The sequence below is a fragment of the Idiotropiscis lumnitzeri genome, chromosome 1 (genome assembly GCF_059441095.1).
Source record: "Idiotropiscis lumnitzeri isolate Australia: NSW breed Sydney's pygmy pipehorse chromosome 1, RoL_Ilum_1.0, whole genome shotgun sequence".
NCBI lineage: Eukaryota > Metazoa > Chordata > Actinopteri > Syngnathiformes > Syngnathidae > Idiotropiscis > Idiotropiscis lumnitzeri.
The window spans coordinates 21,519,849-21,547,798 of NC_142391.1; the positions used below are offsets into that span (position 1 = coordinate 21,519,849).

A 27,950-nucleotide genomic window follows, 5' to 3' on the forward strand; every position below is an offset into this window, starting at 1 on the left:
AGAGTTGGACTCGCTCATCAAGGCCACCATTGCCGGAGGAGGTGAGTCACGCCCACGTAGCCTCAAAGTCTCTTTACGAATTTGGTGGCTATTTGAGGCCAGACAAGTCACTTGATGCCAATTTGTATTAATATTGTTCATCATTAGCTCAAGTCGATGCCTAGTGTGATTCATCTCACAATGGAATTAATTTTATATGTTACATATTTGTCAATCTTGTCTATAAATAGCACTTTACCAATTGGTCATGGCTGTAACAGATAATGGAAGGATGGATATAATGCTTTGAGTGGCAATTTATGGCGCCCCTTACTGATGTTTTGTTTTATTGTAAAGACACTTGATGGGGCCCCTATTTATATAGAATCCATAAAAATTACAAAATTTTGTTCATTTTCCCGATGCTTAAGCGATCATGGGGACATTTATTGACGTTCATTTTGATTTGGTTTGGTATTCTTTTTTTGTATTTCTATCTTCTATTTGTATAGTTTTGTCCAATATGTAATATTTTTTTTCTGGCGTATTTGCCTGTAGTATTATGTTTGTAATACATTTGACTAGTTTCTTTATTATTTGGGTATTTATTTATAATGTATTTGAACTAGGGGGCTGGATCTTTTTCGATACACAGTGTGTGATACCATTCAAGGACGGTTCGATCTGATACTCACATTTTTTAAATCAAAACCAATTATCTGATTAAAATAGTTTTGTTGTTAAACCCCTAATTGGTTATGGTCATCTACTTTGTCTCAGTTTTTTCTCCAATGTCACACAAAAAAAATGCATATTTCTAGAAATACACTTAAAATGATTTAAAAAGTTTTTAATGGATTGAAATTGTCGGTTGCATGTCACAGTGTGTCAAAATGTGCAATTTGACAATTTGTATTTGTGGTGGTCTAGGTGTCATCCCGCACATCCACAAATCCCTCATCGGGAAGAAGGGCCAGCAGAAGACCGTGTAGGCGCCACACCTCCAACCACAGTTTTCTGGCCTTCCATCATCAGACCAGAGGATTTTTGTTTTGTCATTATGATGATGGTGATAATAGCAAAGCAAGAGCGATTGTTTAGCGTTTTGTGTTGTTATACCTCCCCACTTAACTAGAATCTCTTTCCGACTTAAAAAATAAAAAAGAATTGTTTGCATCGTGTGGTTAGAATGCTTGACGATGTCAAAATGGCAACAGTGAATTTGTTTTATTGGCCTGTTCTGTTTTATACTGAAATTGTTAAAAGCATTTTTTTATATGACACCAATTTGTTTTGTGGTTATTTCCTTTTGAATATAGCGCACGTGTGATATTTTTGAATGATGGCAAAAAAAATAAGGTGCAACGGTGCTTTGGAACTGCACATGTGACAAGTATTGGAATCATTATTATTTTTTACATTGCAAAAAAAAAAGATGATCATACATGCTTACAGATTTTAAACTTGAAAATTTTGAGTGTGATCTTGTGCCACCTGCCAACCCAGGGTGATGTATCACTACATATATTTACATCAGAAGTCGCTGCATTTACTTAACCTCAGCAGGGCTTTGACACTCAAATGTACTGTTTGTGTGCGCGTGTGCACAACTTGAAACGCCATGACATTCTTGTAATGAGCAACATCAGAACCTTTTTCCTTAAAGCTGTGTTTGACGTTTTTTTGGTCTTTGAATAAAACACCCTTTGTATGCTATCTCTGGACTCAAGGTGGCTGTCCCTGTTGAGTAATGAATGATCTGGAAACGGTTAGTTTTACCGTTTAAAATTGTAGTTGCGTACATATTTAATTTTCATACTTTCAGTGTCAGATGGTTTTCTAAAACCGTGCTAAAATATCTTCGGGGAAACAAAAATGATTAGTTTGTCATGACAGTAGTAGTGGGGGAGATGCAAAGGATGTGACGTTGCAAGTTGTTTTATTCACAAATCGAACTGCATCAATTTAATTTGGAAACAAGAATTCTGCCTTTAACCTGGAAATGACCAGATTGAACAATCATGCGCATGCGCAGTCGTTGCACATACGCAGTAACAAAGGACAAAGACGATTACTTTCCCGTCAGAGACCACGTACAACTCATTTAATAGTATTTAATCTAAATTTAAATTAATTAAATTATTAATTAATTAAAAATAAACTTCATTCATCACCAATCAAAAATAAAACCGTAAACTAATACATTTTAACCTCGGATGTGAATGCTTTAAAGCAGGAAGCTGTGTCACGCGCATGCGTATTGCTTACGTACGCACTACCCAAGCGTAACAAACATGGACGCTCTCGGCGGCGATGCAAAAGAAAAGACGATTCTGGAAAGAAAACTCGATGAAGACGGGGAATCCCTCGCACGGCAAAAAACGAAATTAGATGTTGACCACAACACCAACGTGGCCAACCACTACAACCAGCTGCAAGAGGCCGGACTGGCCGCGCGTGGCCAAAGCCGCATTTTCTTCATGCGGAACTTCAACAACTGGATGAAAAGGTGCGCATCGTCTTTTGTACCGTTCACTATTAATCCTGATCAATATTAACTCTCCACCGTGTGCAAGCCTAGGTGGGTAGAGTAGCCAAACATTGTACTGGAGTAAGAGTCCTATTACTTTTGAATCATGAAAGTTGTCTTCCCGAAATCTACTTAACTGGATCGTCCTATCAGAATGGTCCATTTTCAATAAAAAGTTCTATTTATTTATTGTTTTATCAGGAAAATTACATTGTGTTGCAGTTTCTATACATAAATAACAATTTGAAAACCGACCCCGACAAATACGGGATATGGCCACGGTGGTGGGAGTCACAGGAGGTCACTAAGTCGCTAATAACACCAAAATAACGACACCAACCAGGCGCAAAATCTATGTGGAAATCCAGAGCTGCGCACTTGACGGTTTTCTGCCGGTCTGTCCCCACCATATTACTGCTGTGACTAATTCTCGATATCTATTGGTCGATCCATCCTCAGCGTCCTCATCGGCGAGACAGTGGAGAAGTTGCGCGACGCCGGCCACCGCCACCTCACCGTGCTCGACCTAGGCTGCGGCAAGGGTGGCGACCTCCTCAAGTGGCGTAAGGGCGGCATCGGCCACCTGGTGTGTGCCGACATCGCCGGCGTGTCGGTGGAGCAGTGCCGCAGTCGCTACGAGTTCATGCAGAGGAGGGGCCACGGAGACCAGGGCATGTTCAGCGCCCAGTTCATCACGGCCGACTGTACCAAGGAACTCCTGGCCGACAAGTTGGACCGTCCCGACTTGACGTTCGACATCTGCAGCTGCCAGTTTGTGTACCACTACTCATTCGAGAGTGAGGCGAAGGCCGATATGATGCTGAGGAATGCCTGCGAGCGCCTCAAGCCCGGCGGATATTTCATCGGCACAACGCCGGACGCCTACGAGCTGGTCAAGCGGCTGGAGGCGTCTGACTCGCTCTCCTTTGGCAACGACATATTCCGGGTGACTTTCCAGGCCAAAGGTGACTACCCACTCTTTGGATGCCAGTACCACTTCAACCTGGAGCAGGTAAAGTGTTTGACCCACTATTCCCTGTTTTTGTGTTTTGGCACCATCTTGTTGCCAAGGAGTTATGCTATCGTGAGGGAAGGACATTTTCCATTCCTTTGCAACCGAAAGAGAGTGCATTGTTTTACTTTTATACCAAGTACATTTCAATCTCCTTAGGCCCAAACGATAATAATTTTTGGAGGCTGAGTCAGATTAAAAAAAAAAAATCCATTAACCGATTAATTGGATGATTAATTAAAATAAACTTGAACGAAATAACTTCTTGTTGGGTCCTGTAGCACTTAAAAATAAATTTTGCTGAGATATTGTCACATGGACAGCATGCTACTTGATACTTTGTTTTACGGGCCTTCACTAGTTTGAACATGGCATTCTGGTTAATATTATGTTTGTGGAATATGAGTTAAGCAACAAAATCCACCCTTTTTTTGCCATCTCAGGAGGGCTATTTTCGTAAGACGAATCACGGCTCACCTGTTTTCTGAGGGGAGCTCTCTAATCTCGTTGCACACTTGAGTACAATGACAATAAAAGGATTTCTGATTTTCTGATTTCCGAAGCTTAGCCATAATAGGTCGTTAGCTGAGTCCTGAGCAACTGTGATGTCATTTTCTGTCGACAGCAAATGGCAAAAACGGCCGCCCACTGAGATGAACAAAAATGGGTGCGTTTAACTCGTATTCCACAAATGCAATGTCAATCAGAATTCCATGTTTCCACGAGTGGGCCTGCATAAAACATTTTCTGGTAAAGAATTTTTTGGGGTTGTCCTCCACTTTGAGTACAAAGTGTGAGTACCTTTGCCACCTGTGCATGTAGGTAGTGGACGTGCCGGAGTTCCTGGTGTACTTCCCTTTGCTGGAACATATGGCATCGCGTTACGGCATGCGCCTGTTGACCAAGCAGCGTTTCGCCGAGGTTTTCCACGAGAAGGTCAAGCTGAATCACCACCGCAATCTCATGAAGAGAATGGCGTCACTGGAGGAGTTCCCAGCAGAGTACGGCTCGTGTGTGGAGTCCGAGGACGAGTACCGGCACGCCCGCGAGCACTGTAACTTGGCGCGTAACACCGGGATGCATGTGGGTACGCTCAGCAGGTCTGAGTGGGAAGCGACCAGCATCTACCTGGTATTTATCTTCCAGAAGATGTCCTGATGGAGGTACAGCTCCCAGAATGCACTGTGAGGAAGCCCCAAACATGACATGGAGGGGAAAATGAATAGTAATCTGAGTACAGATATAACAAACGCGCAAAATGCAACATTTCTGGCCACTAATTACTCATTTCGGACGTTGAATTATCTCTAATGTGTATCAAATGAGGAGTTGTGGCCATGAAAAACAAATTGCCGCAAAATGCTGATTTGTGGGCTTAATTTTTAGGTATAATGGTTGCTAGTTAGTATTTTGTGGCCACAAAATATATGTTCTGTTGAATTGGTTATAACATGCGTGCAGAATTCTGGTTTGTGGTCTTTAAAACTAGCTAGGAACAAAATGCTCATTTTTGGCAACAAATTGTGTGTAACACGTATGAGATGCTGATTTGTGCAAAAGTCCCAAAATGCTGACTCGTGGCCTTGAATAATTTACAACGCGCACAACATTCTCATTTGTGCGCAGAAATGACAAAAGTTGTGTGCAACTGAACACAAATGAATAACGTTAATTTTTCTTTCTGGAGAGTAGCTAAGCAAACGGACCACACCTGTTTGGTATAAGACTCCCTTTTGGACAAATGTTGACAATTAGCACTCATGCCAACACATTTAAAACGATGCATTTGGTTTGTCCAATGTCAATATCATATAAAATACTTTTTTGTAGAATGGATACTTTGGACTGAGGATGTAGCGTGTTGCAGTTTCTTGCAATGATCCACTCCATTTGCCTATGCAGCATTTTGTGCGAACATTTTACCAATATTTTTTTTATCTATACTGTGGCCACAATTAAATTGATATTTATTTTTTTTTTTTCTCCATGTCATGTCTGGGACACCGTCGACGCTCGCTGGCCTATTCATTTTCTTCATTGTCTTCATCACTGCTGCTTTCATAAACACCCCGTATATTTAAGTTTCAAAGAAATTACGTCTTGTAAATGGACACTCTTCAGTGGACATATTATGGAAGAGTGACTTAGATTTTTTTTTTTTTTATTCACAATAACGGTGGGAACTGTGACGTGCCCATCCACCCATCCATCCATTTTCTGCCGCACATCCGGGGTCAGGTCGCAGGGGCAGCAGCTAAGCAGCTTCAGCAGGGGAACCCAGACTTCCCTCTCCCCAGCCACGTCTTCCAGCTCTTCCGGGGGGGATCCCCAGGCATTGAGAGGAGCAGCGGCTCTACACTGAGTCCCTCCAGGATGGCCGAGCTTCTCACCTTACCTATCCACCCATCGAGTGTAAATTTACACAACCAAGTAAATGTTTTGTTTTCTGTTTGAGCGAGACGGTCTGAATTTTTTTTTATTGCCGCGGCATCACAATTTCACTCATTTACGTAATCACACCGGCTGGGATAGGCTCCCACGCCCCCGCGACCCGAGTGAGGAGAAGCGGTATAGGTAATGGATGGATGGATGGACATTATCACCCCCCCCACATGCAAGTTTGAGGAATAGGGAAAGCTCAAGCAAGGTGTTGGTCATTTACAAAAATGTTTTTGTTCAAGCTATTGTTAAAATAAAAAGAAATACGTTATTATCAATGCTATTGCTTGCTTTTGTAGTGAAACAATTTTTTTGGGGGCGGGGGCTTAATCAAGCAACGACAAAAGTAACGTCACCTCCAGGCACGTGGCAATGGAAATGGATTTGATTTAATAAAAACGATACACAAGACTTGTCGCAATACATTAATCGTGAATCTAAAAATAGATACTTCTACTAAACATTCATCCTATGGTAACAAAGAAACATTTTTTTTTTGTCTGTTGCAAATGCTCCAGTTGTTAGCTGCAATGTATTTTTTTTCCCAACAAAGCTTGCTGCCTTTTTAAAATTCTAGTGGCATTATTTTTATTTTCGGTGCCCTATTGTTAGATTTTCCAAAAGTCAACCTGCATTGGCGTGCTTTTAAACGAACTCCAGATGTGTTGTCATAGTTAAAATAAAAACTAGCTGCCTTTTTACATTTTTTTTTAACAAACGGCACCTGTGTTGTCAAGAAATGCGAGTTGCATTGCCATGATTTTTTTCCACAAATTCCATCTGCGTTACCGTGTTTTAACCGCCAGCTGCCATTTTGCGTTTTTTGAAACAAAAGCAATGCTTTATTTCAAACAAATACTAGTTGCATTGTAGTATTTTAAATATAGACTAATTGCGTTATCATGTTTTTTTAACACCAATTCCAGCGGCCTTTTTCCATTTGTAAACAAATGCTAGTCGCCTTGTTGCATTTTTGTCGAACAAATGCCAGCTGCCTTGTGACATTTTTAAAGAGATGCTATCTATCTTAAAGTTTTCAAGCAAACTCTTTCTAGCCTCCTATTTTTTTTTTAATGTTAATTGTGATGTCACATTTTTAAAATAAATGCAAGCTGCACGCTTTGTTTTGTTTGACGTGTTGTAAAGTTTTACAAAACAAAGCGAGCTTCCTTGTTGTGTTAAAAATGCTAGCTGTAACTCGAAGCTTTGTCAAAAAATATTTTTTTCAAAGAAATGCTAATGACTCTCTCCGGGTCATTATGTTTAAAAAAAAAAATGCTAGCTGCGTTGTCACATTTTGTTAGCCTATTCTTAAAGTTTTTAAACAAACTCCAGTGTGCTCTTATGGTTTGTTTTTTTTCCTTCTCTGCAATTCCAGCCGGCATACGGCACACTTTTATCCCTCTGAAGCACCGGCGTGGTTGTAAAGTCGCTTCTATCCTTATCATGTTCTGTTAGCGTCAATGCTGCACAGAGCGGACGTGGTCCTTTGTGTCCTCAGCACCAAGAGAAGGTTCTGCCCACCATGTTGAAGAACAAGCGGTTGGGTTCGGCTAAATATCGGCAGAGCTTCTTGAAGGCGAGTATGTCGAGGGGCGCGTGAGGCCGACCTTTGGACTGGTCCAGGCACTTCTCCCGTCCGGCCTCCAGGAGGCAGTAGAACCCCTTGGTGCTGTTATAGTGGAAGTTTTCCGGGCCGATGCGGGCCGGTAGCTCCAAGAAGTGCTCGGCCCGTCTGAGCTCGGGGTAGGGGTCGCGAACCAGGGCGTCGCCGTCCACCACGTGGATCTGCTCCCTGGGGAAGACCTCCAGCCAGCGAGCCAAGTGCCGGTGGTAGAGGCTCCTCTGGAGGGCCTTGTAGTCCGGGTCCACGTGGCCCTCGCGGAGTAGGAGCTCCTCCAGAGGGTGGTAGGGTTTTTGCCGGGCCAGGCGGTTGTGCAGGACTTGGGTGTAGTCAGACACCAGCCTCTCGGCTGGGTCACGCACGATCAGCAACAGGCGGGCGCCAGGGTTCATGGCCCATACCCTCGCCGGTACTTGGGGCGCGGCAAAGTAGCCGGGGGTCTTCTCCAAGGTCAGCTGGCTGGGCCTGGTAAAAGGCATCTGGGAGCGGTACCAGGCCAGGCCCCGCTTGTAGTGGTCCTCCACGTTGAAGTAGTGCACCTGACGGCAGGGGTGGGGATGCTGCTTAATTATGGATACATTGTCAAAGCTAGTTTCGGGTCTTTTGTGTTGTCACTTTTTTAAACAATGCTCGTTGTGTCATTACTTTTTCATCAAAAGCTAGCTAGACTGTCACGTCTCTGAACAAAATTCTATAAACTCCCAGGTTTTACAGAAAATCAAAATTTTAAGCAAAATTCTTGTTGCACCATCAATTTTGAAAGAAATAAAAGTTGCGTGATCATGTTTTGTATGCAAGCTGGTTTATACTGTTTTAAACTAAAGGTAAGTTGCATTACCACATTTTTAAACGAATGCCAGTTTTGTCGTCGCATCTTTTTAGAAAAATGCTAGAGGTGTCTTGGAATTTTTTTAGCAAGTCTTCACTTCCTTATCCTGGTTTTAAACATATTCTATGCGAGTAGTGTGATTGTGATGTTAAAACAAATGCCAACTTTTTTTTGTGTGTGTGTGTTATCACATTCTACCTCTGCTTTTGCGACTTCCACATTGGGGTGGAGGTTGAGCATCTCCAGGAGGGCTCTGGTTCCTCCTTTACGCACGCCGATGATGATGGCGTCGGGCAGCCTCTGCACACAACTACCGTCGTCGATGTTGTTGCAAGACTGCAAGACGACATCACTGGGAGGGCTCGAACCCACGGCCAACCGAACAGACAGCAGTAATACCGGCAGCGTCCAGAGCATGGCGACACACACATCGGTCAGCGAGGACGCTTGGCGCTGAGGAGAGCTGAAAGAAAAACTACCACAAAAACGACAGAGACGAAAAACGTAAGTCAACTTTTACATGCTTGTTGAACTGAGTTCGAGAAAAGTATGCTGGTCGCTTTGTTTTTTACAATTTCTAGTCATATTGTCATGTTTTTATTTTTAAAACAAATGCTAGCTGAGGTGTCTTTTATTAAAAAAAAAACAAATGCTAGTTTCATTGTCATTTATAAACAAATGCTCATCATTTAAAAAAAAAAAAATACAAATTCTAGTTACATTGTCTTTTTTTTCCAACAAATGATAGTTATGTCATCAGGTTTTTAAACAACGTTACTTGGGCTGACATTGACGTTTTTTTTTGTTTTAGACGCATTTAAGACAAATGCTAGTTAGGTGGTCATGCTTTGATTTTGTTTTTTAACAAACGCTCACGCTTGGCTACATTTTTTTTTTGCTAGGCAAATTATGCCACTTTAAATAAAACACTAGCTGTGCCATCTTTTTTTTTTTTTACACAAACAAGTGCTAGTTGAGGCGCCACATTTTTAAAACAAGCACCTTTTTACCCTCTCTCCCCCATCTTCCTGTTGTTGTTGTTATTGTGTTTTTAATTATCACACAAGCATAGTGTGAATATTCTCAGAAGAGGAACTTTGTCTGGTTCCACAGCTAATTGCATCTTAGGGGAGCAAAATGCCCCCTGATGAAACCTTCTGGCCCGTCCCTGGTGAGGTCCCGTTGTCGTCATTCATGTTACAATATTTACCCAGGCTCTGTCTGTGTGTGTAATGTACTAATGGACTTCTGTCCATGTCTACTTGTGTCCTAACATTCGTGTCCAATTGTCATTGTCAAAATGCGTGTCCGAGCATTCGAGTGCCCCGGTGACACAAGTCGCGTTATTACCTACTTCAGTTCGAGTGTCCTTGTGTCCTTTTCTACTTGTGTCATAGCCTTACCGAGATCTCGTGTCCTTATGTAGTACTAGTGGGCTTGTGTACTTGTCTTGAGTCCAAGCATCCTTTTGTCCTACTTTACTGAACTCGGCAGTTTACGCCTTCAAAGGTGAGATCAGGGCCGTCAAAATAAATAAATAAAACTGACATTTTGTCACTGAATCAACAGCACCAACCTGGAAAGACTACCCGATGATTTTGCTCACCTTTTCTTTTTTTCCATTTCCCCCCCTAAAACATTTTTACATACTCAGCGGGGAGTCCTCGAAAGCACCGCAGCCCTCTCCTCCCTCCTGAGCAGACGTACCCCTTTTAGCGAAACATTGCCCCCCCTCTCCTTTCCCTCCTCCTTATGCTAGCAGAGCGGGCTAAGATCTGGGTCAACCGTATCAAAAGCCAAACAACGGCAATTCTTACTGTCGCTTTCATCTTCACTCACGCACAAAAACACACTCAGCAGTTTGTGGTAATCGTATAGTAGAGTTGTTAAATGGCTCAGAATGTTGACACAAGTGGAACAGTCATCTGGAACGAAACGTAGTCGTTTCTTCCTTGAGCCATTGCCCCAGAAATGATCATGGAAAATTGGTGAAGCTTTTATTTTTTTTTTCTCGCTAACGATGCTAACTAGCCAGTAGCTTCTCATTTACCATGTGCTTGGGAGACATTTCTGCATAATTACTATATTATGGTTAAAATCCTTGCTATTTGTGGGCGTTAGTAAAAAAGCCGTCAATGCATGTATTTGGAGATGTAGGTGTGAACAGTTTTTTCATTTTTTAAATTTTTTTTATTATTATTTTCTTTTTTTTTTTAAGAGGGACGTGTGTAAAATAGCACACAGTGCTGAATTTGGCCGTCCGGCAAGAGTTGCCTCTCCGCCACTATATGATATATGCGGGTATCTAGCTTGATAGCTATGCCTAAACGTCAAAAATATATCTCCCTTTTGGCTACTACGTTGGTGTGGCTGCTTTAGAGCGCCTCGTTGTCTTCGGAGAGAAAAACTAAAGAGCGAGACGGAATTGACATCCAGCTTTAGAGCGCCTCGTTCTCACGGCATGAAAAAGCCCTGACTGGATAGGTTCCAGTCACCGGAGGCTTTAATTGGATATATTTTCAAAGCTCAAAGATGTATTTATGTTGGGGCATGAATAAGATGCTAGATGAAGTAGCATCTATTTTTTTCAATTGCCACATTTTTCAATGTTTGCCAAATGGTGAGTCCGCCCCTGATCATGTTCTCTTCGCCATCACCCTGAGGCATTTTTATTGACTGAAATGTAAAATTAACACACAGCCACCAAGTGTGTGTTCTCTCATGCTGATTATTACAAGGGATGCATTTTTTGAGGGGCTTCCGGACTTTTTTTTGTGGAGGTCATCAGTTCCAGGGTGATAGACTGCATCGATTCAGTGGTCGCGTGCTGGCGTGTGTTTGGGGGGGCGGGGGGGGGGGGGGGGTCTGGAAGCATGACCAGCTGACAGATGGAAGGGAGGAGGGGCTTTTGGTTGCTGTTATGTCTGGTCAATATCATCATGGACCAACGAGCTCAATATTGTCAGGGTCAGGGCTGGATGTTTTTCTGGGTTAAATACTACACACGTGATGGCACTGCTGAAGGTTTGCCTCCAGCCTCAGGTGTGTTTTGGACCGCTGCTGTTCAACTTTCCATGGAAACCGATTCACAAGTGCCTCACCTGGGCAGCACCCCCCACCCCTCCGGGGGAGGAAGCTTGGAAAGGCGAAATGAATACAAACACACCAGAGGAAGCCCATCTTTACTTCCATTTTCTAGGGTTGATTGTAAGCAGGATGGTGCCATAAATGTAGCAGAATTTATTTTTGCAATCTGTTTTCTGTAAAAAAAAATTACTGTCCCATAATATCCAGACTATTTTTTTTAAGGAAAATAACCTTTAATATTTATTGTCACAAGATTACAACTTTATCTTGACAAATTCTGACTTTTTGTAAGATAGCAAAAAATAAAAGACTGCAGTAATTGTTCAGTCATCAACAGATAATGTCTTCCACAGTTTTTAAATAAACACATTGTAATAAGATTTTGATTTCTTAAAGTCAAGTATCTTATAAGAGCACCAAAAAGTGACATCTCATTCAGAATGCTGCAGCTCAGGTTCTGATCATTTTAAAATTCAGATTCTGGTCTATAAACCACTGACTGGTTGAGGTCCCAAATACATTAAAGACATGCTAATTGATTATAAAGCCAGTAGGGCTGTGACATCTGCAGATTCGGGTTTATTCGTGGAGCCCAGAGTTCAAGGCAAACATGGTGAAGCAGCATTAAGCTGTTATGCTGCACACTACTGAACAGAAGTGGTCAGCTCCAAGATTAAAGTCTATCTTCAAACTATTATTTTTTTTTGTACGCCATAACGATATAATTCAGAACTTGTTGAGCATTTTTAAAATATTTTTTCCCCAAATCTTTACTATATAGGAAATGTAGTCAGCTACTTTTAATACCTTCACTTAGTTTTTCAACATCATTAATTCTTATTTGCAAAAGCTTTTAAATGTGTGAAGCACATTGAGTCATCTTTGAGATCTTATTTTTGTATTGTCCTAAGATTCCAAATTTTTACAAAACTGAAGTGATTTTTAAACCCCCCGACCCCTCATTGTCTTATTTTTGGTGGAGGTTTTCTTTCTTCACTTGACTTGGTCCGTATGTGTTCTCTGTAAAGTCATCCATGGAATGAACCTTGAACTGCGGCCAGATGCTGACAGAAATACTATTCTGCTCTCGTGTCCTTCAACTAAACACCATAATCCTGAGTGCCCTAACTGTGCGTGCGTGCGTGTGTATTTTGTGTGTGTGTGTAAGTGTGTATGCGCTTCACGGGATTTGACACATATGCACTCTCATATATTAAGAGCGTTTATTATTCAGGCTTGCTTCTGCAACTAATGTGCCTTAATGACCCCCCCCCCTCCAAAATGGTTGTCTTGTACTTTTGCAAGTAAGGTGGCAGTGATGCATGCACGCACGCACGCGCACCCACAAACACACGCACACGTACATGTACACGTACGCGCAGGTCAAAGTTTCCTCCATAAAAATTCTAATCCAATCATGTTTGCAGTGGTTTGCTTATACATGGTCTAAAATCAGTGACAGTTTGCAACCTTTTTGCGTCCAAGGACGATACTTTCCCAAGCGCCTCCTTAAAAAAGCCGTAATGAGTGTGGAAATCATATTTACAACACAATACATGAGAATTTTATTCTTAGAGCAAGAAGAAAAATGTTTTGTCTGAATGAAAAGTCATTATCTTTAGACAATTTGCATTTTTTTTCAAGATTTTTTTCAAGATTGTTACGATACTAAAGTCAAAGTTTCACAAGGAAAGAGTGAATTATTTTTTGAAAGGGTGGAATTGGACTTTTTTTTTAATCACTTTCTGTCACATTCGTTAAAACTGTCACTATGCTACAGGAGTAAAATGATCAGTGGGGAAGGGGAAACAAAAAAATAGGTCCCTCTCTTATCCCATCATGTGCCTACTAACTTGATATTTAATAAACTACCACACCTGAAGAAAACAGTTAGAGATAGAAGATGTGACTGACGAGGTGTCAATCATTTACTGTTCTTGTAGACACGGGCACAGCAAGCACAGGAGGAGCTTGGCTGAAACTATGGCAAAATATCCATAACCAGAAGAAGAACAAAAGGCCCATCCCGTGATAAAATTATACAAGCCAATTATATCAGCGCTATTAATTAGCCCAAAGCTAACATAGCTTTGTTTCCCTAAGCACTTTCTCAAATGATACAACCTAATATTTTTTTTTGCCCCAAGCTCCAGCTCACGGAACCCCAGAGGCCAATGCACCCCAGTTTGAGAGGTTCTGATCAAAATGCTTCTGCTCTTGTTGTTTTTACCCCGGGTTGCTTTTGTGCACACTCCTGTGTTGCGTTGTGTTCCAACAAAATTGAACACACGAAACAGAAGCCTCCCTCAAATAGACACCTCTCTTTTTACCAAATTAGAGGACTAAAAATGTCAACTGTAGACACCCTTGTCCTTGCATGGAGATTAAAAGATCAACTTCTCAGCCAATTGAACCCTGTCACTAACCAAAACATCTGAAACTCAATGGTACAGTTGTTTCTTGTACTTTTTAAATGTAAAATGGTGTCATAAACTTTCTCCATTGGAGTACAGTAAGCCATTAAACGCCTCTTTTGGGAACCAACACATGAAATTGCTCCATTTCCAAAAATGGATAAAAGTATAATGCGGTTAAAAAAAAAAAGTGTTGTGTGTAGGATGAATGATACCCAAATTGAATAAATCAATATCGTAACTAGCAAGGAATGAATACATGTAGTTTTCATGGGTTTTGATTGATCAAAGGCTGCCACGATAGACGTCAACAGAATATCGTGTATGGATCGATATATTTAAATCGCACAAATTGAAATTGACGTTAACACAGCAAGCGAAATGAGGGTATACACAAATGGCCACAACAGAACCCAGAAGGTTAAAAGCAACCGAAACATTCAGACCAGCTACCGGTTCGAAAACGATTTGATTGTTCTCATGAAAAGTGAGCATGAAGGTCTTACCTGACTCTTCTTGAAAGCGCTCTTCTGCTCACCGTTGCTTTGCTTTTGCTTCGCGCCTCGCCTCTCGTCGCTGAAGCAAGCGTGTGCATGTGCGTGTGCGTGTTTGTAAGTTGGGGCGTGTGTGTGTGTGTATGGAGCGACTTTGCTTTGTGCCGACACCGACTTGCTGAGCGTGCGATGCCGCCACTGACTGGGAGGCAGGAAACGTGTGTGTGTGTGCGTGCGCGCGTGTGTGTGCGAAATGGCGCGCACACACACGCGCGCATCCGCAGGGAACTCCCCCCCCCCCCTTTCCTCCGTTCTACCTCTTGTCTTTCATTTCTGTCACATCAACTCTCTTTTTTCTTTCACACCAGCTCCCCCAAGATGATTCTCAATTTTGAACAGTTTTTCCCCCCTTTTTAATAATTTTACGTACACATTTTCAAGCACACACCCTCCTCTGCCTCCTCCAGTCTGCTGGGGCGAGTCCCTTCCATCATAAATAAGTTAGAGAGCGTCGGAACAAAACAACAAAAAGGCACAGAAAAAAAATACTGGCTTCTCAGCTCTATGTCACTTTTTTTTTTTTTTAAATTGGTCCCGCATATGAAAACGGAGTCGCCCTCCTTCAATGCATTCACAATTTCCAGATTTGTTTGAATGGAACTGATTTATTGTCACTCTTGATCAATGTTCACTAGCCTTTATTGAGTCATGGCATGTATTTTACATGAGGAAAAAAAAATCTCAGCTCACTATTTAACAAACATGCCACAAAAAGTGGATGTAAAAAAAAAAAATGTATACAGGGATGTCACAATATTGTCAATCGTGATATTATTAGTGCAGTTTAATCAGAATTACTGCTCACATTAGCAAAACCGATTAACGATCTCATAAAGCAGTCATACCAGCAAATATTTTCCAACGTATCTGTCAAAAAATTTTACTTTTCGCCTGCTTCAGCCGAACACAGCGTCGTGAACTACATAGACCTTGATACATTGCGCTGCTGAGCTAATAGAAGCACATGACGATAAAATGACTTACCAACCTATTTATTTGTCAATGCTGTTATGTTCCAAAACACAATATTGTGATCTTTTTGTTTTTTTTTTTATTTTTTTTGTTTTTTGTAAATATCGTCATTTTCTTTTCAATTTTCCAGTAACCCTCATACTCACTACTCAAAATGATCATTTAACGCCATGTTCAATCCACATTAGATGACAAAAAAAAATGTTTGGTTTCAACCTTTACCTTCAACTTTGAACAAACATTCAATCCTAGTTTTAGTGTTTTGCAAAAAAAAACACACTTCAAAACTTCCAAATGCATTTCGGAAAAAATGTGAGGCAGTCCTGTGAAAATAAGTTGATCTTATTGGCCATAATTTTGAAAGGTATGTTTGACGCGTTATAGTTGATGGCTCACGTTAATGCTGGATATTTTGTTTCATGATTTATCATGGTTTGGTTTATTGTATTGTATTTATCATAAAAATCAGCCACTTGACCAGGGGTGTGTAGACTTTTTATATCCACGGTAATGATATTGACCCATGAATTGTGCATGGAAGTGATTGTGCTGATGTGTTCTGCGCCCCCCCCCCCTCCAAAAAAGCATAAAAGCCATCCCCTGTCGAGTTTCTCTGCGGTTGGTGAGGAGGGGGCGCGGGGACCCCCGGGAGACGTTCCCGCGTCCCTCTTTCTTCCCATTTCCCTCTCTCGAGTCGAAAAACGTCTTCTCCCGCTTCCTGCTTCTCGGTCTTTGACGACATGTTGGCACACCTCATATGTCCTTGCTCGACAAAACAATTTGGTGATGGCTCGGCCCCCCCGCCGGGCGACGCAAGGGGGGGTGTTGTTGCAAAATAAGCGTGGGTAATTTGCTCCAAACCGGCAGCCCCTTTTACTTCTTCTTCTTCTTCTGCTGCTTTTTTTACCAAGGGCAGCTGAGCGAGAGGAGATAAAGACACAATGAAATGGTGCGAGATGCTCACACAGGCTCATTATACGCTTGTCAGGGGGGGTTTCTCGCCGTCTTTGCTGACGCTCGCTTGGTTTGCTGTCTGTTTATATTTGCTTTTCATGTCAACTTATTTGTATCATATTTTCGACTCTCTTCAAATTGCTCGTTATTGTCCTCAAGCTTTTTGAGGGCTTTCTCCTAATCAAACACTTGCTACCAAGGTAGGGTGAAAAAAATCAGCCCTCAAAGTCTGTTTATTTTAGCAACATGAAATTTGGATAGGTATCGATGTTTATTATGAGTCGACCCCCCCCACCCCCCAAAAAAAAAAGATCTCAAGAAGCCGTGACCAATAAGACAAATGAAGGCTGCCATTTTGATTTGAAGCAAACGGGAGTGGTAATCTGGATTTTCTGGCATTCCCCGGCAGGCTGGGCTGCAATTTTCTAGAATCGCCTCTTAATTTATTTGAACTGGCCCACGCATTTGTTTTGAAATGAGCAATCAAAGCACATTCACCTCCTCTTTTGACTGTACTTAAACACCATTATATTATACTGTCTTTAGACCCTCTCACAATATGTGAACAATGTGATGTCATTTATGTGGGTGCTATCACTAGGAAAATCCTGAAAGATACAGTTAAAATTGAGTTAGCAAGCGGTTAGCATTAGCGCATGTGCAATATAAAAAGTATCTTAAAAAAAGAAAAGATATGAAAAGAATCTTGACTTCAAGTAATTTCTGCTTTATCGCATTCAACCACAACCGTCTGCGATTTCTCTGACTGACAGAACCGACTAGATTCGCTCACTTGTCTCCACAACCTGGTCGTGATAGGACCTTGTGTTTCTTGAATGTGACACAGATGCTATAACATTTCCAGTTTCCGTTTTGGGCTAACATTTTTCAACATAAAAGAAGCAGTGTTTACTCCTGGTTTCCGTTCTGTTGCCTCCTCCATGAGTTTCTTTTTCCTCCAGTGAAAACCATGACACCATCGTGATGTAGGCCATGAAAGAGTCTAGAGCAGTGGTTGTACTACATTTGTTAGTAAGGGTGTCCCCAAGTCACAATACTTTAATACCAAATGTAGCAATGATTTAATACACGACAAAAAACAACACCACTGTGACTATGTTGTAGACTACCTGTATAGAATAACACAAGCCGCATAACACAGTCGCATGTGTTGCATCAACAACAAAGCATGCTGGGAAATGTTAGCATCAATCTGCTAAGTAGTGCAATGGAAGTGGTGTCAAAATGTTTCAAATAAGCGCGATAAGTGAAGACACTATCTGTTATGTACACTTGCCTATTAGTCCATTTCAAGCATTTACGTTCTCGCAGTTGTTCAAATAAACACGGATCGTTGTCTTGTAAGCACATTAAATTGTAATTGTGATTTTTTTTAATCATATACAATAGGAATATTGCCGAGGGCAATGGTAAGCTAATTTATGTTGATAAATGAATAAGGCTCAAATGCAAGGTCTTCACCAAAACGTGAACTAAAGTGGGCCAGTCTGAGCCATGAAACTCCATGTTGGTGGCTTAGCACCCTCTGAAATTGTATTAAAAAGTTTCACTCAGCTACATGAATTTTTGTTACGCATTTTCTAGGGAGACCCACAAAATGAAATACCCCAAAACACACAGAGCAGCTGCCATTTTGGTTTAAAGTGACTTGTTTTGCTCTGTATGACACTTTGGAATTATATTTGAAAATTCAGCCTTGAAAGCCAGTTTCCTTTAACAACAGAGAATTTGGCCGGCATATCTGTTATGAGCAGACCCACAAAAATGTCTCAAAAACCCATGGCCTAAAAGACAAAGGAAGGCTCTCATTTTTGTTTGAAGCGCACATTTTTGTTCTCTAGTGCTCTCTAGAATTACATTTAAGGCTCCAGAGGACAGTCAAAACAGCGCAAAGGATTATTGGCTGCCCTCTCCCCTCACTGTCGGACATCTACACCGCCCGGTGCCTCAGAAGGGCTCTCAACATCGTCAAAGACAATACCCACCCAAACTCACACCTGTTCGACCTGATGCCCTCTGGCAGGCGCTACAGGTGCATCAAATCAAGGACCAATAGACTGAGAAACAGTTTCTTTCCGAGAGCCATCTCCATTCTAAACTCTCACACACACACACACACACACACACACACGCACGACCACCCCTACCTTGCAGAACAGCAACGTGATGTGTTTTTATATATCCTATTCAGTATTATTTTCCATTGCACTAACTATTCTCTTATTTATCTAATTTATATATTTATCTGAATTATTGTTGTATTGCACTGGAGACTCTCTAATCTCGTTGCACACTTGAGTATAATGACAATAAAGGGATTTCTGATTCTGATTCTAAAAACCCTGCCTCCGAATCCAGTTTCACTTTGAAGCATGAAATTCAGCTGGCATGTTTAGCACGTGTAGACCCACAAAAACATATCAGAAGTCATGTCTGAAAACACCAAGGTTCTCACTAGATAACATTGTGTCTCTTTTTAAGGCATATAGCTTTAGTTTGGTACGTGGACACCATCCTCCAGAACGCCTTTTCATGTGCCTACAAAGATTCATACTAGTTGTAAAACGTACATATGTAAACACCAAATCCAACTGCATCGCCTTCAAGAACTTTATTGTGGGTGACGTCTGCATTGAGGTTTCCATTCAAGTGGCGCCATGAGGCCAGAGTGTGAGCAGCAGGTCAAGTGTGAATATTGGGTTAATAATTTAGTGTATGGCGGGCAAGTGTGCTGGTAGAAGGAGCCAATGAAGAATGAATAGATGGCCTCCCCAATGGAATACATATTTATTGCGCAATATTGTGCCTCTTTCTTTCAGACAGTCATCCATCTTTATCCTGACTTGAAATCCAAATTGGAAAATCAAACACGAAACGGTAACCCTGATTTGAAACCCTAATTTGAAATCTTAAGATTGGCCTGGAAACCATTAAATAAAGCTGACTTGAAACGCTAATTTTAACCACTTGTCCTGGTTTGAAAACACCAAATTGAAAACGCAAAAATAACGATCGTTTGAATTCCTGAATCTGGCTTTAAATCCTAATTTACAGAAAAAGTAAAAATAATAAACGTAAATCCCTATTTTCGAACGCGAACCGGAAGCGTTCTTATTCGTTTCCGGGTTACGTAGCTACAAACATTGGATGCCGCCAGCAGTGCTACTTCCGCTCCCTTTAATCAAGTATGTAACATTTCGCACAAAATTTGTTTCCTATTAACTACATATGCATTCGTGTACAAGCACGTTCAATAATTGTCAAGTTGTTAGGCAAGTGGCCCTACGCCTTCGGACCATGTTAGCCCGACTGAGCTAACAAGCTAACCAATACGTCAGACATAGAAACCTGGTCTCGTTTTTTTTCAAACCCTAAACACACTCGTGATATATTTTGTTTGTTTGTCATCTGCCTGCTCACGTTAGGTGTATTAAAGTTTTCGAAACACTGACATTGAACTCCATTAAGTTAGGACAAAAGCAGGGTGACAAAGTGCACTAATGTTGATAAAATTTGAGATTCTTATGTAACTTTATTGCTAACACGGCACTACTCGTTACATTGGAATTGGTGCTTGTTTTGGTGCAATTGATATCTGGTCCTTCAATGGGGGTTTACCAGACGTAATCACCCCTTTAGCACCAAATTTGCTGGTAAGTGGTAAATAGTTTTCTCGCAAGACATTTTTTAAATAACATGATACTTCCAGAATGGTTGATTTATTATTTTTTTAATTAATTATTATTTTGAGATGATCACTTTGCACGTGCGTGCACTGCCTAACCAAAAAGCCAGAGGGAAAATTTGAAATATGATTAAGGAGAAACAGGAAATGCAGTTGAAGTTACATGAGTCAGCACTACTAACAGAAGCAGTTCAAACCAAGAGAAATGAAGAGCTAGAATGTTCAAAATAAATGGTTTCATGGAACAAAGATTAGAATTGTTGAAAAGTTGCGAGTGGAAGTTAGAGATTCTGACACTATTATCTTGCACACCCAGTTTTGTTCTTTATCATATTTTTTTGGAATGAACTTTCGATCAATGTAACACAAGTGCTTTCTGACGATTGGATGTTGTCGTTTATGGGTGTTTTTGTCTCCTAGGTAACAGGAGCGAGTGGGTTATGGAAGAGAATGGACAACATGACAGCGAATAAGAGTCAGGCATGGACAAACCAGATGGACTGGTCGGCGCTCCCTGCGCAGGGCCCCCTCCTCAACACGCTGTCTGGTCGGGACCCATCGGCGCCCTACGGCCACTCGCAGGCGGCCACTGACAGCTTCCTACGCACTTTGGCGTCCATGTCGCACATACACAGCCATGTGTCGCCCGCCTCGCTCTTCGCCGGCTCCAGCACCACCTTTGACCCGCCGCAGCTAATGGATGCTAGTGAAAAGCTCGGACTGCTGCAGGCTGGCCATCAAGCCCAAATGGTGACGCCTTGCGTGCCACCGCCTGGCGTGCTGCCGCCTTGCGTGCCGCCACCCTGTGCGCTGCCACCCTGTGCGCCGCCACCCTGTGCGCCGCCCCACCGCGTGCCACCCCACCGCGTGCCACCCTCCTCCACTCAGACCTCTTTTCAGTCGCCCTCGTCTCTGGGTTCTTTACCGAGCCTCACCGAGGTGTCTGCCGCTCCCAACAAAACCTCATTGGCGCTCCCTATGACGTCTCAGTGGATTGACTCTGCGCATTGCCGTGGTAAGGCAGGGAAGTGGACCTCCTTGGACATTTATCATATTCATGGACCGAACACTGTTTGTGCATTTTGTTGTTTAGCCTCTTAGAAAAAAAGCAAGTTGTGCAAAAAGTACTGAAATATGCAACTAATTTTGGTTTTGCTCAAGTCACTTTATTATAGGCCTCCTGGAACAGATTGCTGTAGAAAACCACCTTAATTAATTTTGTCCCCTGCAGCCTTGAATGACTCTGATCACCGTGACAAAGATGCTGCTGTTGTAACACCGGTGAGGAAAATGGCAGCACTTTTAACGTTTTTTAACATTTAGATTGCACTGTAAATTAATCTAAATTGACCCCCCCCCCTTTTTTTTTTAATTTTTTTTTTTTTTTTAGGGGATGACAAAACGTTCTATGGTTTTACATCAGCGTTCTCTTTTACTCAAACAGCTGTCGGAGTTGGACAAACTGGTGAGTGTTGTGTGCAGTTCAACGTAATTGATATTGATGAACAAACTGTAGTTCTTATTAATTAATTGATTCATTTCCCTTTATTTTTGCATAAGCCTACCCAATAAACGCAAAACATGGCTAATAAGTCTGACAGTGTTTTTTTTATAAGACCGATTGTTTTGCGTGTGTTTGTTAAAAAATGGGTGGAATAACATTTCCATTACATTATTTTTCAAAATCGTTCAGCCCCAATCATCTTCCATTTAAAAGACTTGGCTAATTTTTCCGACTTTTCCAGCTGGAATCGTTGCCTCCAGAGGACGACGTCTGCGTGAAGTCGCCTCAGTCGGCCACCCAGGCAAAGAAACTTATTTTGTATTGCCAATTATCCTCGTGCATGGCATGTAGAATGACATCAAACTCTTGTCTCTGCATCTCTTCAGTCCCCTCTGTCCATGTCGCCGTGTCAGTGTGAGACACCACACAAAACAGAGGTAATTTGTTGATCGTGTGCACTTTCTGATTCCACGCCGGTGTTTCAGCGACTTTTTTTTTTTGCCAGCCCGAGTGGTACGCGTCAGACGGCCCGTCACCAGCATCACCGCCACAACCGCCAACTCCACCGCAACCGCCGCCGTCCATCAGTGAGCATCGCAAAGAGCCACCGCCTGACGGTGAGCATCGCGAAGACGATGACGACGATGACTTGACGGATGATTCTGCGTGTGCAGAAGATCCAAACGAACCTGTAAGATGTTGTATTTGTTCATTCATTCTTGTACGATTGCGCTGCATCAAACTGATGCTGGTTTCCAATATTTTGCTTACTTCATGGCGCTCCCATGGTGAAGTCAGAGCCAAAATTCTACTTATAACTCGGTCATATATATATTTTTGAATTATTTATTCATTTTACAGCAGCAAAGGCACATTTTGTGTAAGTGACTTTTAATTTCTTGTATATATCAATGAAAAAATATGAGGGATTATCATGAATGAAATTATCGCAATTATCATTTTTATCACAGCAATACAAAATAACAGATACACTTTTTTTTTAGTTCCAAGCACCGAGTTGAATTTAATAGCAAACAAATAGGGATTTAACGATTCACTTAAGCCCCGAATTCAATTTGATTTTCAGTTCCTGATTTCAGCTTGATTCGATTTTTTTAAATGGCTGCCATGCCTGCGGCCTGTCGCTTTTCTCTCTGTGCTCTTGTGTTGCTGCAGCCATCACAAACGCAATATGCATTGTTTGGCGCAAGCGTGTAAATATTTCATACATTTTAACTGGAACAAAAACAATACACTATGCTGAGTTGCACTAATACTTTGACACTACCGATAAATACTTCTAAACATATATCACTTTTCCTGGGCACCAAAGGGACTGAAATCATATGAGCAAAATTAGGGAAATGTTCTTTGCGAAAGGAAACTAAAATAAACACTAAAATTTTGTTTTTATTTGACTTTAATACAAACACGTTTTGTTTTGCTTCTCTAGTATGCGTAATATAATCTACACATTGGAAATGTGGTCTGTCCCTGAACACCTCCCGAACCCCCCAAAGCCCCCCCCCCCCCCCCCCAAAAAAAAAAGATTTAAAGATTAAATGGAACATAGTTTTTGTTAGCACTGTAAATTTGTATATTCTTACGATCGGTAGGTTTTGATTTATTTTTCGGTGTTTCCGTTGGGTCTTGTTGTGTGATTTTGAGGATCAACACAATGTCCATTGAATTATAATGATACACAATGATGATGTTTTATTCGTTACATTCAGTTTAATTAAGTTATTACTATATGTGGAGAAAGAACAGCCCCACTGAACAAATCCAATCAGCAACCCTTTGTACTTTTTTTGTTTTTCGAGATGATCACTGTGATGTCATTTTTCTCCAGGAAAAACACTCCGCTGACTCATCCGACGAAGGCTCCGTTTTCTTACCCAGCGACGGCAGCGACGTGTCTGACGCTCTGTCGGACTTCGGAGGAGACATGGCACCCATTTCGCGTGAATCCTCTCGCAGCCCCACCATGTCCCTGCGCAGCAAGAAGAAGCCCTGCCTGATGTCCCTTCGTACCGAGCCTCGAGAAGCCAAGACGGAATGGAGCCGGTTAAAGAATGTCAAGGTGAGTTCCATTTGAAATGACTTCATATCGAGGAGACCTTGAGAAGCTTAAAGACGATTTCATATTCTTGCAATTCTAGGACCAACAACAGGACGGCAAAAGTAGTTTACATGTGGCTGTTCAGAGAATACATCTTAGATATTCAATTAGGACGGAAATGTCAATCAAATTCAAATCGACATCGCAATATAGTACAATTATCATCAAATTGAGAAAAAAATTCACATTGAAAATAAAACAAAACCTGTGCTTCGTTTCGGTCGGTTAACGAAAGAGGTCACAGAAATAACTTTTTCCTGCGGCCACGTTTGTGGCGGTAGTAGTCATAGGAGCATGAAGCTGCTTGCTCTTATAGCCTTCACATGTAACATACTTGTCTATAATTTTCTTTCTAATCTCCTCAGACAACACTCTCCTTCATTTCCTCTGGTCCATTTTTAGTGTAGTACACACCATGTTACCAAACCACACAGTGACTATTTGTCACCATTTCAATAGGCCGACTGACTGATTTCAAGTTGCTCTTCTGCCTTTCTCTCTGTGCACACTCATGGTCAACAATGAGGCACTCTAAATTGTCAACACCAGCGGACAATATGAAGGGGTGTAGATGTAAATAGATGCGAACCAAGGTGCTCAAGTTCTTATATAGTGGGCGTGGCTGAGGGCCAAATGGGCCCCTGAAATTATGTAAGCTTTATTGCCACAGTTTAGTCCTACATAGTTCTCAGTCTTTGCATGTGTTCCGCAACTAACTTCAAAAATGTATCATGTGATTGCATTCACTATTTAGGTTCTTGAAAGAAATCTTACTTATAAAGAGACGTCTGATTTTATGGCTTTTCTATCAAGGTGTGCGCCATGAAACAAAGCCAGAAGACCTCCAAGCGAGTTTATCGCCGAAACTACTGCTTGTTTTGCTCCAAGCCCATCATCAAGATGTCCAGGCACCTGCAGCACAGACACAGCCACAAGGAGGAAGTGTCCGCCGCCTTACGCTTCCCCAAAGGCTCCCGAGAGAGACAGAAGGTGTGGAACCAGCTCATCAACGAGGGCAACTATGTGCACAACAAGCAAGTGCTGAGGACCGGCGAGGGACAGCTGGCGGCGCGCAAAAGACCCCAGAAGACGGGCCAGGCGCAGGACTTCCTGCACTGTCTGTACTGTCGAGGCTTGTACATGAAGAAGAACTTGGCATGCCACATGAAGCGCTGTCCGGAACGGCAGAAGAAGAAGAAGAAAGACGAGGAGCCGCGCGTGGGCAAGGAACGCGTGGAAACCCGCTGTGCCCTGCAAGCCATGGGCGACCTGGGCATCAGCCCTGGGTTCCGCGCAGTCCTGGCTCAGATGATCTACGACGACGTGACGCGGCTCATCATCAGCGAGCCCGTCCTGCTGGGTTACGGCGAGGACATGTTGGCGCGGTACGGCGCCAGCCACAAGCGACAGGAGTACATGCGGCAGAACCTGCGGCAGATGGCTCGGCTGGTCCTGGAGGCTTGGAAGCAGACGCCGCTGAGCAGGCTGGAGGATTTCTTCGTCCCCGACAGCTTCCCGCACGTGGTGGCCGCCGTCAATGTCCTGGCCGGCTACGACTCAGCCGCACGCACGTACAGCGCGCCCTCGCTGGCCATCAAGCTGGGCTACTCCCTACAAAAGGTGTGCCGCATCGTCCAGGAGCGGGCGCTGGAGCGCGGGGACTTTGACCTGGCTGAGTCGGCTAAGAACTTCCTGGTCATCTACAGGAAGCAGTGGGCCAAGATGATCTCCTCGGGCGCTTTGTCAGTTCTGCGGAAAACCAAATTGAGATCCAGGGAGAAAGTTCCGGACGCCCAGGACATGAAGATACTGAACTCCCACGCTGAGAAAGTCCACCACCTCGCCCAGGAGAAACTGAGAGCGGCGCCCTCAGCGGAATCATACGACGCCCTGGCCAGGGTGATTCTGGCTCGCATAGTTCTGTTCAACAAGCGCCAAAGCAGCGCGGTGTCTTCTTTACCGCTCGCTGCGTTGAAGTCTATCAAGAAGCCTGACCCACGGGAGAACTTGGACCTATTGGTGGGCGAGCTAGAGAGGAACATGTGTCGAGTCTTCAGCAGAATGGAGATCCGCTCCACGTGCGGCCGCATGGTCCCGGTCCTGCTCAAACCGGCCTTCCTGTCCACGCTGGAGCTCCTGGTTGGGGTCCGTGACACTTGCGGCGTCCCCGCCAAGAACCTTTTCCTGTTCGGACGCCCGCATGCGCTCTCCGCCTACCGTGGCTCTGTGTGCGTGCAGATGTTGGTCAAAGGCAGCGTCGTCAGGAAGCCCGAGGCGCTGACGTCAGCCAGCATTCGCAGGCACCACGCCGCCATGCTGCAACTCGCCAGCCTGGATCCCACTGAGAAAGAGCTCGTCCTGGGGCCCAACAGCCAAGCCAAGAGCCTTCGGAACAACATCGGCGTGGAGCTTCAAGATATCAGCATGCACCCTGAAGGTGAGGACCTGTCTGACGGGATTCAGTTTGATGGCAAACTACTTATTAATAGAAAAAGATAATACTATCCTTCCTATTAACGTTTTTTTTTTTTGCACAATCAAAAGTATTGCTTTGGTCTGTAAAAGTGAGTTGAGGAGGTTCATTTACACCAAGGTAGTGCTTTGCTAAGGAACCATGTTGAAATAAGTTGAGTATTTTTTTTTTTTTCAGTTCTGATTTTCAACATATTCATTTTTTACATTTTTACTGCGAAAGCCTTGATGTGTACTGTTGCATTTTATAAAGATTAATTTCTAAACGTAATTAGATTTTAATGTATTGGATTTGTTTCTTATTGTGAAGGCTTCAGTGTACATAAGTACGTTTTTATTATTTTGATTTTATCCATCCAGCCATTAATCAGAGTGAAATGGTACTTTTTAATTGATTACATTCAAATTATTTATTGTAGAAAACGTAACAAGCACAAATGCGTTTTTATCATTTTAATCCTAATTAGATTTTAATTAAAATGAATGTCCTTTTATAATTCATTTATTGCGGATGCCTTCACATGTGCATATGCATTTCTATTAAATTTAAATGATTTGATATTTGATAAATGTAATATATTTATTATGATAGATGCCTTTGTGTATAAATGTTTTTCTTATTTTAATTGCAAATTTATTCAATCTGTGGAGGCCAGTTTACATCGAATTTCATTATTAGAATGTATTGATGTAGTTAAGCAGCTCTTGCTCCAAAATGGATGGGACAAGCAATTACTGTATTTTAATATGCAAAGACATCCATAATGATCCTTTAGGCGCAAGCGCAGCGCCATTAGAGTGTCGAAGAGCGTCACCAGTTGCATCACGGGAGCACTGCGAGTCCTTCAGTGGATCGTCTGAATCGCATGCGACCAATTCCACAGCGTCGCGGCGTTCTGCAAAAGGTACTAAAGTCGGCGTGTCATCATTTTGCCTGGTCCTGACCAGCTAATTTAGTTTTTTTATTGCGTTTTGACTTTTCCTTTTTATAATTCAGTCGGTTCCACGATCAGCAAGCACAAGTGGAGCGACAGCGAGGTCGCCGCCGTGGAGAGACACATGATGTCCCTCATCCGAGAGCACAAGCTGCCGCAGAAGCATGACTGTCTGCGGTGCCTGGATGCCGAGCCGCGAGCTCTGGGCACGCGCTCCTGGAAGGGCATCAAGGACTACGTGAGGAACCGGATCACTGCCCTTAAAAGACAAGCCAAGCCCTCGAAGCGCTGATGACTTTGCAGGATTTTCACACTTTTATCCTTTGTTCTATTTGTAATTATTGATTTGTTTAAATATTTACAAATGTTGACCATTGTTTCATGTTTTCATTTTTATACTTCCTGTCAGTAGTTCGAAAGCGGTCGGTTCCGAGATCTGTCTGAAATTCCATTTGAATAGCAAAAATCCACGAATAATTGACGCCTTCCCTGAAAGGTGTTTGTAATTGCATTAAACGGCAGCAAAGTACTTGAAACAAAAGATAATAAATCTTCAATGCCATGCAATTGCCAGGCACGCAGTACATAAGTGGCTATAGTTAAATTCTCTGCTGAACTGATTTTAACATTTTTTTCAGCGATGCAAGTAATATCTAGAATTTCTTGTGCTGATTCCAAGTCAGGTTCTAATAATCATAATTAATTTTATCATAACAATCATGGAATATAGTAGTATATTTATAAATTATTGGTTAGGTTCAGCAACAGGTGCATTTTCTTCCGAAACATCTTGAAATCAGGGTTAAACAGGCATTTA

General features: G+C 42.3%; 4 protein-coding genes across 5 annotated transcripts in view; 3 read left to right on the plus strand and 1 right to left on the minus strand.

Annotated features, from left to right (window-relative positions):
* LOC148343679 (histone H2A.V-like) overlaps positions 1–1,695 on the plus strand; it is a 4,817-nt gene extending 3,122 nt beyond the window's left edge. The window contains exons 4-5 of the mRNA XM_088289492.1: positions 1–41; positions 910–1,695. The exon at positions 1–41 is cut by the window's left edge and continues 89 nt beyond it. Of these exons, the coding sequence (XP_088145618.1) occupies positions 1–41; positions 910–971 (103 nt within the window). The 3' untranslated portion in view covers positions 972–1,695. The remainder of the gene's footprint in view (positions 42–909) is intronic.
* Positions 1,696–2,224: 529 nt separating this feature from the next.
* On the plus strand, positions 2,225–5,006 carry rnmt (RNA (guanine-7-) methyltransferase). The gene is made up of 3 exons (XM_088289110.1): positions 2,225–2,488; positions 2,969–3,521; positions 4,344–5,006. The coding sequence occupies exons 1-3, from the start codon at positions 2,274–2,276 to the stop codon at positions 4,677–4,679; spliced, it is 1,104 nt and encodes a 367-aa protein (XP_088145236.1). The 5' UTR covers positions 2,225–2,273; the 3' UTR covers positions 4,680–5,006.
* A 2,349-nt stretch (positions 5,007–7,355) lies between these two features.
* hs3st1l2 (heparan sulfate (glucosamine) 3-O-sulfotransferase 1-like 2) lies at positions 7,356–14,596 on the minus strand. Its single transcript, XM_088289182.1, has 3 exons — positions 14,421–14,596; positions 8,612–8,888; positions 7,356–8,123 (listed from the first exon to the last, which is right to left on the minus strand). Exons 1-3 carry the CDS (start codon positions 14,507–14,509, stop codon positions 7,458–7,460), a joined length of 1,032 nt encoding a protein of 343 aa, XP_088145308.1. The 5' UTR covers positions 14,510–14,596; the 3' UTR covers positions 7,356–7,457.
* On the plus strand, positions 7,364–27,464 carry LOC148343682 (uncharacterized). Of its 2 annotated transcripts, none has more exons than XM_088288134.1 (11): positions 7,364–8,917; positions 20,521–21,115; positions 21,332–21,381; positions 21,491–21,565; positions 21,846–21,905; positions 21,991–22,041; positions 22,110–22,295; positions 23,457–23,687; positions 24,540–26,163; positions 26,975–27,103; positions 27,196–27,464. In XM_088288134.1, the coding sequence occupies exons 2-11, from the start codon at positions 20,551–20,553 to the stop codon at positions 27,423–27,425; spliced, it is 3,201 nt and encodes a 1,066-aa protein (XP_088144260.1). In that variant the 5' UTR covers positions 7,364–8,917; positions 20,521–20,550; the 3' UTR covers positions 27,426–27,464. The 2 variants fall into 2 exon arrangements, with proteins under 2 accessions (XP_088144260.1, XP_088144253.1); XM_088288127.1 differs by lacking the exon at positions 7,364–8,917 and adding an exon at positions 19,530–19,600 and having other exon boundaries at positions 27,196–27,463.
* Positions 27,465–27,950: the final 486 nt, after the last annotated feature.

What these genes read in the sequence shown, in the direction of transcription:
- rnmt (XM_088289110.1), top strand. Translation starts at nt 2,274, where the DNA reads ATGGACGCTCTCGGCGGCGATGCAAAAGAAAAGACGATTCTGGAAAGA. An exon ending in TTCAACAACTGGATGAAAAG is followed by an intron (nt 2,489 to 2,968) that starts GTGCGCATCGTC and finishes ATCCATCCTCAG; the next exon opens with CGTCCTCATCGGCGAGACAG. An exon ending in ACCACTTCAACCTGGAGCAG is followed by an intron (nt 3,522 to 4,343) that starts GTAAAGTGTTTG and finishes CTGTGCATGTAG; the next exon opens with GTAGTGGACGTGCCGGAGTT.
- hs3st1l2 (XM_088289182.1), bottom strand. Translation starts at nt 14,509, where the DNA reads ATGCACACGCTTGCTTCAGCGACGAGAGGCGAGGCGCGAAGCAAAAGC. An exon ending in GCGCTTTCAAGAAGAGTCAG is followed by an intron (nt 8,889 to 14,420) that starts GTAAGACCTTCA and finishes TTTTTGTGGTAG; the next exon opens with TTTTTCTTTCAGCTCTCCTC. An exon ending in TGGAAGTCGCAAAAGCAGAG is followed by an intron (nt 8,124 to 8,611) that starts GTAGAATGTGAT and finishes CCCTGCCGTCAG; the next exon opens with GTGCACTACTTCAACGTGGA.
- LOC148343682 (XM_088288134.1), top strand. Translation starts at nt 20,551, where the DNA reads ATGGACAACATGACAGCGAATAAGAGTCAGGCATGGACAAACCAGATG. An exon ending in TGTCGGAGTTGGACAAACTG is followed by an intron (nt 21,566 to 21,845) that starts GTGAGTGTTGTG and finishes CGACTTTTCCAG; the next exon opens with CTGGAATCGTTGCCTCCAGA. An exon ending in CGCCTCAGTCGGCCACCCAG is followed by an intron (nt 21,906 to 21,990) that starts GCAAAGAAACTT and finishes GCATCTCTTCAG; the next exon opens with TCCCCTCTGTCCATGTCGCC.